At 44.3% G+C, this 11,215-nt stretch overlaps 1 protein-coding gene across 1 annotated transcript; it reads left to right on the forward strand.

Annotated features, from left to right (window-relative positions):
- Positions 1 to 320: 320 nt before the first annotated feature.
- On the forward strand, positions 321 to 4,770 carry LOC136051491 (synaptophysin-like protein 1). The gene is made up of 5 exons (XM_065740931.1): positions 321 to 423; positions 1,117 to 1,235; positions 2,622 to 2,826; positions 3,657 to 3,845; positions 4,642 to 4,770. Exons 1-5 carry the CDS (start codon positions 355 to 357, stop codon positions 4,768 to 4,770), a joined length of 711 nt encoding a protein of 236 aa, XP_065597003.1. The 5' UTR covers positions 321 to 354.
- The last annotated feature ends 6,445 nt before the right edge of the window (positions 4,771 to 11,215 follow it).

The following is an 11,215-nucleotide window of genomic DNA, read 5'->3' on the forward strand; positions in this document are numbered from 1 at the left end:
AGTCCCGAACTCCTGGAGTATTTCACAAAATGGCCAAAGCTGTTCCTACCTGCGGCTGCACTACTTCCCCGAGCAAGATCTCAACTCATGTCCTCGATGGCAGCAGCAGCCATCTCACACAGCTGGACCTTACACAGGGCCACAGCGTGATGGACCAGGGAGCAGGGCCATCAGCAGCGCAAGGCATTAGGGGGCAAGGCCAACCCATTATGAGGTAATGGGGGTGGGGCCACCTGCACTGTGATGTGAGTGGGTGGGGTGGGGTCTGGCAGTGGCTATAACAGGCTGCCTGGAGACCTAGGGGCTTAGTGGGGGTTTCTCTGGCTCCTAGAAGCTGCTTGGTTGTCTTGCAGGATGTTTGGCTTGCAGGTGGACTGTAGCTCGCTGCTGGAGCCCCTGGTCTTCATCAAGGTCCTCGAGTGGGTGAGTGGGGCAGGGAAGGTCCTGAGGTTGTCAGTTTGTCCTCCTGCTCAGAGCGTGGCTCTCTGGGCTGTGGCTGGGCAGGCCTCAGCAGGAGCGTGTAGGCAGGCAGCCTGTGTGCGCTGCACTGCTAGCGGTGGCTGCTCTGCACAGAGCTGCTCCTCAGGTCCCACCTAGGAGGAAAGAAAGCACTTCTGCAGATAAATATCATGATCTACTAATTACAGCTGTTACAGCAACTTGGGCTGCTGGCTGTTAGTATCTTAGCTCCTGCTTGTAGGAGCTTTGGGGTTTCTCTACTTAACATAGGGAAAGCTAGAGCTATTTAGAGGTACAGCTTCTTGTTACCACACGGCACAATTGTGGGTGTCTGAGACTCCTAAAAATGCTCATTAGACTACATGAGAGGCTGTGTTGGGTTTCCATGAGAGCATTCAAATCAAAATGGTACTTTCTCAGTAGAGCTGAGTGGAATGTGAACAAGAATCTTTGAAACTGACTTGTTTAGGGTTTTTCCCCAGTTATTTCTATAGAAACAGTGTGCTGGTTCCTTCTTGCTTTTGCTTTAATGCTTTTTCATTAACATATTATTTTTTTGCCTAGTTCTTGGTTTTTATTAGCTGCTTCTCCTAAAAGGCTGGGATGATTTCTTTGGAGATCTACTGGTGCATGCTAATGTCTTGTTTCAATTTCTAGATTTTCTCCATCTTTGTCTCTTCAACATGTGGAGGCTTTCGTGGTGAAACTACCCTTTTGGTTTCCTGCAAGGGTGTGGTGAACAAAACAGTTACAGCTGCGTTTGCTTATCCATTCAGGTGAGGTTAATCTGTCCAGCTGTTACTCATACACTGACTTTTTTTTCCTTTGTGAACAGCTTATATATACAAATCAATATTGTAAACACCTTGACTTGATCTGTGGTAGTTGAGGGGGAAGGAAGTGGATAATAGTTATGTTTGAAAGCAGTGTGATTGTCAGTGCCTTATGGAGGCAAGTAGGTAGAAGTGATAATTGGCTGTGTTACTGTTTTGTGTTACTTTCTCCTAAACTATATTCCACCAGTATGGAAAAGCTATGGAAGGTGATTAATTAGCAGCACGAATCAAGTAGTCATAGAGGTATTTTCCAACCTTAATAAGTCCCCTAGTCCAGTCTCTTTCTTCATCAATTTGTAGTTGATCTGGGGACCCAGGTAAGACTCTTCTTTAGATGCGCTGTTGTCATAATAATCTTTTCCATTCTGTCTTCCTATAAAGACATTAACTTCTTATTTTATTTCACTGTAATTTTTGTGAAGGTGTTCAGTACATGGCTAAAGACTGCGATAATTGCAGTGTTGTAAATGCAGGCTGCTTTCCTGGAGCATGAGGGAAAAGGCTTATTCTTTCTTTGTACTTCTGCACAGCTGTAAGAAGTGCATGTGTTACTTGCATGCCCAATAAGCAGTACCAATAGATTCAGATGCTAGCATATAAAGACCACTACAGAAGTACAGAACTTAGCCACAAACCTCATCTCTGTAAAAGCACTTGGAGGAGAAGGTAGGAATCTGAAATGCTTTTGTAGTGGTCGTTGAGTGGTTACTACTGGTTGTGAACTTTATTGAGCTTCCTTTGCTTAAAATCCAGTGCTTGTACTTGCTTGCAGATGTGCAGTTGTTTCATTTTAAGTCTTTCCTCTCACTGTCCCTCCACCTTCAAGTGCTAGCTTCCAAAATCATAGAATCACCAAGGTTGGGAAAGACCTACAAGATCACCCAGTCCAGCTATCCCCTTAACCAGCAATAGCTCTCTCTGAATTCTCTCTGAACCATGTCCTTCAACAGTGTCTGGATGTTCCCTGAACACCTCCAAGGTTGGTGACTCCACGTCCCTGGGCAGCCCATTCCACTGCCTGACCGCTCTTGGAGAAGTAGTGTTTCCTGGAAATATCTGCTTCCCAAGTGAGGCTGCTTTCTTCAATTAGTCTAAATGCAAGATCAAGATTCTTTAAAGCTACCGTTGTACATATCAATGTAGGATAGGGAACGATCTTCAGAGATCTGTTACCTGTGCTGTATAACTGGTATGTTATTCAAGCAGTTTTTCTTACAAATTTAAACAGCTAGGATGCTGAAGGGAGCACTGGTGTTGTGAAGCATGACTGTGTGAAATTTTCTCTGCGTAGGAGACTATAACTACATAAAAGATAATCTTTTCCAGGCTGAATGCTGTTCAATTTAGTGCACCAGATTCCAGTCGCTGTGGTGGGACTTGGCCTGACATCTACCTTGTGGGCAACTTCTCCTCTTCTGCACAGTTCTTTGTAATGCTTTCAGTAGTGGCTTTCCTCTACTGCGTTGCTGCCCTGGTAGTATATATTGGATATAAGCATGCGTATCAGCACAATAGCAAGCTTCCACTAACTGTAAGTAATACTAAGCATTTCCATGTTGTATCTGTTTTAGGAGTACAAAAAGATGATAAATACTGCTAACACAAGCTACGCTGAATTAATGTAGGAATACTCACTAGTTCCAAAAGTTAGGTGGAGTGTGAACCACATCTTGGATGGCTTGAGCAGAAGGAGGAAGGAACCCAGAGCCCTTGATCCATGGCATCTTGTTCTATAGATTAAATGAAGCTAAGACTAGAATGAAATTTCTTCTCAAGTGAACAGTGTCTTCACCAGAACCTATCTTCTTTCTTATGTGTTTGAATATACAGTTACTCTGTGAGGGAGCTTCACTCCTGTTAGCCACTGGGAATTCCCCCATTGTAGAGCACCTGCAGTGTGGATGTGATGAACAGAGGGAAACTGCTACCTTGTGCATTGTGATCACCTTAAATAGCAAAGCCCTGCCCCTCAGGATGTTTCTGGGCATGGTCTGGAGTGTCTCAGGCCTAGTGATCTTTTAAGCCTAACTTTGGTGTATCAGCAGTCCAGACTTGAGATTTCCCTGCCACCCGATTTTGTGAAACGTCAGTTTTTAATAAGTTCCAGCCATATGATTTAGGAACACATTTCTTTTCAAGGATAAAATTGTTTGTTGCTTGATAGATGCAGAAGGCATATATGGTTTAATAGCTGGTATATAACTGTATAACCCATGTTGACTTGTAATTACTGTTAATCTCTAAATATACTTCCATAGTGCTGGTATGGTTATTTTGATGTAGCTGATACAGTCTTTGCCTTGTTCTCTAGTGCACTTTCAATTTATTTTAAACCTTTTAATGAGTACTTCTCTTTTGTAGGACTTGGCTGTAACTATTGTAACAACCTTTCTGTGGCTGGTCAGTACTTCTGGTTGGGCAAAGGCACTTGCTGATATCAAAATAGCTACAGGGGCCAGCATTATTACACTAATCGACTTTTGCAAAGCCCCAGGAACAACTTGTCATTTTGGTTCTGTGACCAGCATGAGAACTCTGAACGTCTCTGTGGTATGTATATCTTATCTCATATGGTGTTCAATGAACGTTATAAATGCCAGTGGTACCTGAGAAGCCTATTCTCATGTTCTGATTTAATTTAAGATTGCTTTGTGGGGATATTGGTCACACCATGATACAATGTTGATATCTTTAAAAGGAAGCTTCCTCAGAGAACTAGATAGAGATGACTTGAGGGATGCATCGTCAGAGTTTTAAGATGCAATGGTTCCCAGGCACATTTAAGTTTCCATGCTATTTCTGTCCCTAACCCATAGCACCTTAAGTGTTACTCAGTCACCCAAATAAGTGAGGAGGAAGCACTGTGCTTCCTGCTCTGCCTCCTGGTGCTAGATCTCCCTTTTTTTAATTAACTGTCTGAATTTTTGCACATAAGGAATTCCTTATAAGATGGTTGGTATGGAGTGCTCATGTGCATCGAACTCATCCTTGTAGCAAGGCAGATCTGTCTCACTGTAAGGTCCTTGTAGCGAAACCTGCTTTTTGAACCCCAGTGTTAGCTATTATACTGGGACAATAAGTTCAGTCCCTCTGCACGTGCCGAGGGACTGAAAAGAACTCATATTTCCATATGAAAGACAGAACAGGTCAGCTATATGATTTCCAGGGAAGTCTGTTTAAAATGATTCCTAATGTTCTAGAGCATATGCAGGTTTCCAAGTCAAGGAGATGACAGAGCTGTTGCTGTCTTGTTTTGAAGTCCTTTTCTGTGTTCTTCACGTGTCTGTATTGTTGGGGTGGTTTCTGTTGTTTCTTAACCTAAGCTCAGTTTTTTCTTCACCTACAGATATTTGGTTTTCTTAATATGATTTTGTGGGGAGCAAATATCTGGTTTGTGTACAAGGACACCAACTTGCACGGCCGATCGAACAGAGGTTTGCTAGCTCCAGAAACGTGTTCAGCACAAAGAATATAAGAACGAGATCATACTTTGAAGTGCTTGTACTTCTACGTCAGACTGCCAAGAGCACAGCGCCATTAGGATTTACTTCAATAATAACTGATGGTACAGACTTCAGTTCCATACGAAGTATTACCTTGACATAGTCTTCAATCTTTCAACGGAATTATCTTGAAATATACTATGCCTTAACAAAAAGGCTGTGTGACTTTGTACGATCTTTTTAGGAGAAAATGCTGACATCCTCTAAATGCTGACACTTTGGGGGGGCTCTAATGTTAACCTCATAGGAGGGATGAGGAAGGAGCAACTGTGTTTGGGTTATAGCTGCAGCCTATTTAGTGTGAACAAGCATTTATTGAAAAATGAAATGCAAATACAACTAGGGCATGTGAAGTTCCAATGAAGAGGTACCAAGAGGGGACGATCTGCTCTCCAAGGTAAGATATAGGCCGTATTCCTGTCTTGGGTTAACACTTCAGCTTGTACAGGGGCATGCCCTGGCCGCCTGTACCAAACTCTTTGACCCGATGTCTGTGGCTGTACGACTATATCAGGCACCAAAGGGGGTGTCCTGATCTCCCGCAGAGACATGATAGGGGTCCTCTTAGCAATAAAGGCTGGAGTGTTAACCATTATTTCAACAGGCCATGTACCAATTACCAGAGGGGCTACCGAGCCCCCCGTCTCCAATAATCTCCCCCAAGGTGCAAGTAGGCTGCACCATCGTGGTCCTACCTGCACCTTCCAGGGCCATTTTATTTTATTGTTGTCTGGAACATTTTCAAGGCACTGGGTCTGCTGTCTCTAGGTCTTTCATTCAGGTCCCGCAGGGTCTTGTGGAGTCTCTTTGTCCACCCCTGCAGGGACTGAGAGTCTGTCTTCAGGGCAGCCTTGAGAGTACCATTGTAACGTTCGATAAGACCTGCCTCCGTTGGATTATATGGCAGGTGGAATCGCCACTCAACATTATTGTCTTCTGCCCAGTGTTGTATCACTGAACCTGTGAAATGACTTTCTTGGTCGCTCTCGATGACTTGTGGTGTCCTGTAGGCAGCCATCAGCCTTGTGAGTGCCTTTGTAGTGTATGCCTGGTTGGCTTTTGGTACTGGATAGGCCTGCATTAGCCCACTCGCGGTGTCAACACAGGTTAGGGCATATCTCGCCCCCTAAGACTGAGGGAGCGGCCCAATATAATCAACCTGCCACCTCTGTAGAGGATTGTGTCATCTAACAAGATGGGCTGTAGTTTCAGGCAATGACCTTGGTCTTATCTTAGAGCAGGCGTCACAGTCTCGGCATGCTTGAGCAATGTCCGATAGTTATACGGGCAGTCCCCGCGCTTTAGCGGCTGCCCACATGGTCTTCTGCCCAGCATGCCGCACCTTTTGATGTAGCCAGTAAGCAATATTCTCAGATGGCGAGTTCTCAACCCATCTAACTCGGGCCAGTGTTTCGGCTTCATTTCCTGGTGACTGTAGGGGTCGATGACCAGAAACATGGTAGACACTTACAGTACTGTTTAACTGCATTCCATATGTCTAACCACATATCTTTGCCCCAGATCGGTCGGGAGTGGATAGTCCAATCCTGGGTGGCCCACTGTGCGATCCAAAGATTGAGCCCCCGATACACAGCCCAACTATCTGTGCAAATATTCAGGATACCATCACCAGTTTCTTTGGGTATAACCATCCACACCGCCCGAAGCTCTGCACACTGGCTGCTTTGACCATCCCCCTCTTCGAACCATACTGTGTCTGTGGCAGGATGGTACGCTACTGCTCTCCACTTACTTGGGTTGCCCTTGCTGGACCCATCCGTGTACCAGGCATCTTCAGGGACAGGGTATTTTCCTTCCTGGATGGGACTCTTCTGTGGTGGAGCAACTAAAGTTTGTTTCGGTGCATCACTATGATACGTTACTGGGCCAAGAATCTTCTGGAGCTCTTCTTTCAACAGTGAGGAAGACAGACTACTCCTCTGACTGAGATAGGCGATCCATCGTGCCACCATCTGCGCCTGGGCCACCCCTGTCTTAGGAAGGTGGGTCAGATCTCTTACCCACCCCTGGATTGGCAATGTAGTCTTGACTATAACTTCGGCCGTTTGGGTTATTGGCTCTACCACTTGTAATGCGGAATAGGCAGCCAGTAACTGTTTTTCAATCATACTATATCTTTCCTCTGCTCCATGCCACACCTGAGACCAAAATTCAATGGGGGTCCAAACAGAACTCTGACGTTGCCACAGGCCCCAGCCAAAGCCATCTTGAGTTACGTGAACATCTAGCTCAGCTGGGAGGGTAAGATCAAATATACCCAGTGCCTGGGCTTGTTTAACCGCCTGTTTCGCCTGTTGGAAAGCATCCTGTTCTGTTCTCCCACAGTCCCATAATTGGCCCTTTTTGGTAAGTCTATATAAAGGTCTCAGCAGTTGTGCCAAATGAGGTATAAAGGAACGCCAATATCCCAATACCTAGGAATTCCTGCAGCTGCTTTGGTGTTGTAGGGACTGGAAATGCCTGAACCTAATCTATGATGGCATTAGGTAACACTTTGGTCTTTCCTGACCAGACTACCCCTAGAAATTTTACAGACAGTCTTGGACCTTGCACTTTTTGAGGATTGATAGCCCATCCTCTTTCACTTAGGTAGGCAGTTAATGAATCTGCTGCCACCCCTACTGCTTCCAGTGAGTCGGATGTTAACAGGAGGTCATCAATATAGTGGTATAGGTTCACATTGTTCGGTTTTCTCCAATCATCCAGGTCACGTGCCACCAAATTATGACAGTATGTTGGTGAGTGCACATACCCCTGTGGCAAGACCTGAAAGGTCCACTGCCTGCCTCCCCACGTAAATGCAAATTGATCTTGTGATTCTTTAGCAATAGGTATGCTAAAAAATGCATTTGCTAAATCCAGGACACAATGGTAGGTTTTAATTTCCCTACTAAGAGTGTCCATTAAGGAGGCAATATTGGGTACGGCCGCATGGATGGGCGGCGTGACCTTATTTAGTTTCCTCCACTGTCATTCTCCATGTTCCATCCGACTTCCGTACTGGCCATATGGGGGAATTATATGGGCTGTGTGCAGGTCTTATAATACCTACTTCCTCTAATTCCTGCACCATCTTTGATATTTCTTCTTGCCCCCCCCCGGGAGTCTGTACTGTCTTACATTAGTAATCCAGCGTGGTTTTGGCAAACAAATGGGCTCATGTTTCGCATGGCCCCTCAATATTGTCCGTATTGTCCGGATACTAATGTACCTCTGCCGTAGTCTGAACTCTCCCACAGTTGTCTGGAGAGCCAGACCCCATAGAATGTCTATGCCCAGGATATATTCTGGAATTGGGGCAATCGACACCTTATACTCCCAGGGCGGGAGACACCCAACCCCCAATTTCAACCATGTTTGGGTGACTGGAATAGTCTGTCCCCCAAACCCACCAATCATCACTCTATTACCCTTAAATTTTGTTGGGTCTCCATATATAATTGACGTTTCTGCACCATTATCCACTAGAGCCGTCACCTTCTGCACATTTGTCCTAGACCAAAATATTGTTAGTTCATAGGGCCTTTGGTCACATCTGGAGGCCCTATGGGGACCAGTGTTTTTCGTTAATCCATGAACTTTGCCAGATCCAAATGTTTTGTCACAGGTGGCTCAGGCACTGTAGCCTGTGACACCTGCGGATGCTTTTTCCTTCTGTTTGGTATTATGAAGTCAGCCAGATTCCAGGTTGTTGTTGGTGTTTCTTGTATAATTCGTACTCCCGATTTTCTGGGAGCACTCTGAAATTTTTGATCATTTTTAAGCTGTTTCCACGGCTGTAACAAAACATGGTTGGGTTGCCCATCAATTTTGGTAAACGCAACCCCAGCCCATATGAGATCATTGAACATAGTCTTCCGGGATACCCGTACAGGGCCTGATCAGGGTATCCGTGGAGCAGGCTTTTTAGTTTTAATGGGGAAGGCCTCAGCGTCTTCCACTACACGAACATTGCGCCTGGTTCTTACGCGCTCCGTCTCCCCTAAGTCTGCCACTAACTGGGCTGCCTGCTGTATGATGGCCTTGTATGACGGCTGTTGTATCCTTGGTCTGTCTTGTTTTTGTAACTCTGCTGTTAGCTGAACACCTGGCTCAAAGCCATTGGTAAGTATTTAGGACCAGCCAGTATTAACTTCTCTGCAGATGCTTTCCCTTAAAGGACTCTTGAAACTGCCAATATGATTTGTTTTTGGTAGTGCTGTTTGTCTTCATATTTGAAGATCTTCAGGCAGTCAGTGGTTGGTGTTGATATAGTGCTTGACTGAGCTGTTACCACATCCTTGCTTGAGTATCTCTTCTGTGTGACTTGCCAGGATGTATATGCTGCTAGTAGTCTTAAGCTCTTGGCACTTCCTTTGTATCGAGCCTTCATAGAATGACTCCTAGCTGGGTTAGGTTTCTGTCATTTCAGTAGTCTTAATTGGATTTTGAAGCTTCACTGGAATTACTGATGTCAAGTGCTGAGCCTCATCATGTCTTTCATCTCTGCTACCAGCTGGGTCATGCCCAGCAGAATTGCACTGGGCTATAAATAGTGTGCATCTTGTTGAAAGGCTGAAATTATGATGCTTAGGCGTTAGCTAATGCAGAACATGAAGCTTTTTATCAAGATTTAAAGTACTGAGCCAGACAGTTGATTATAAATATAAGGAGGCATTATTTTTAAGTGGTCTTGCACTAGCTGTTCTCCTGGCTTCCAAGAATTGGTGCCAAAAACAACCTCTGTGGTGTCCTTTCTGACCTTTTCTCTTGCATCAATTTCATGCTCCAAGTACCAACTTCAAACCTAAATTCTCACTTCTCCCTGTATAGCTTTCTTTTTGTAAGAGGGTGTTTATATTGTGTGTACAGCTGGGAAGAGAGAAAAAAGTGCTAGTAAATGAAGGGGAAAAAATTAAAAATAACTTTGTTGCTCATAGGGATTTTTCTTTTTGCGGGGTGGGAGTTTAAGTCAAAACTATTGGTCCTCCTCAGGGTCCTCCTCAGCTTTGCTGGTAGAATTATAGATGCCTGAGACTAAGATTAAAAAAAAAAAAAAGCTGAAAGGTCACTAATTCAAGCTTGCTACAAAAACAATATTTAGAAGTTAGGGTAATTCCATTGCTATATCTTTAAGCAATAAATATAGCAAGCTAGTATCTGTGACTTGATCAAGGCTTGCACTGCTTTGAGCAAAGTTAGACCAAGATTTTTTCCAGTTTTTCTATCACCTGATGAGTGACTGTTTCCCTGTGTACCTTGTTTTTCTCTTCTAGCCAGAGGCTCCCTGCTTGCATCCTGCTTGCTTGAAGCACGCATTGAATCCCGAAATCTAAAACTTTTATGAATTTTCTTATTGTTTAAGAAGAAAAATAGTCAATTGTAGACTAATTCAGCTCTTCGATCTCTTAATTGTTTATTTTTTTAGGTTATCTATAGCGTGTATTACAATTTTGCCCTTTAGTAGTAGTTTTTTTTGTTTCAAAATTACAAAATCACATTCACAGAATTGTAGGGGTTGGAAGGGATCTCTAGAGATAATCTAGTCCAACCCCCCCTTTTGTTTATTTACCACCTGCAGCTCCAGCTCCACAATGAGCTGACTGTCACAAAAGCTGCTGCTAAGAGTCCGTGGTGTATCTTTGTTATAAATTGTAATTGTGTGTATTTTTGCACAGGAGAGGAAGAATGGATTTAGATCAGTGTCTTCATTGGCCAAGGTCGAACCTACAACTGAAGCTGGAACAAAGTGGGATTTAATATGCTTTCCCTCTGTAAGGTTGATATGAAGAGGCATTCCTGTTTCCAGTAGGCTGAAACTCGTACACTTGTCTGTGAAATGTGTTCCATCCCTGAAGTGCTTCCTTTAGAAGGCAGATAAAACATGGCAAATGAGACTAAAATTGGTAAAAATATAGTCGGATATAATTTCAGAAGAAATTCAAGTTGATGACTGCTTGGCATGTTCGATTGGGTAAATGTTAATAGTGTCCTGGCTCTGCTTGCTGAGGTGAATGTGATGCTTAGTCCACAGCAAGCAAGATTTCAGAAAGAATAACCACGTGTTCTTTCCTGGTTCATTAGGATAAGGCTTGCTTCTCTTTGGAAGAGGGGCGATTGCTGCAGAATACTGCTGGCTTTGATGTCAGTTGGAGTCCCGCAGCTGAGATGAAATGGGACTTGGTGCAGCAAGAGTGAGCAGCTGCTCTCATTTACACTGGACACCCACAAAGGGCTGAGGGGCCCTTGCTTTGAATTGATATCACACTCGTGCTGGCAGGGCTGAGATGCTCAGTGCCTTATTTACTGACGAGCAAGGAGGGGGGGGGAACCAGCCTGAACCTGCCAGTTTTATCTTGAATGCATGAGTATCACTGTTGCTAACAGGAGATGCAGTGTGCTTATCCCTCTGTGCTG

The sequence above is a fragment of the Cyrtonyx montezumae genome, unplaced genomic scaffold (genome assembly GCF_038088225.1).
Source record: "Cyrtonyx montezumae isolate F1298 unplaced genomic scaffold, pur_monq_1.0 scaffold_3, whole genome shotgun sequence".
NCBI classification, from domain to species: domain Eukaryota; kingdom Metazoa; phylum Chordata; class Aves; order Galliformes; family Odontophoridae; genus Cyrtonyx; species Cyrtonyx montezumae.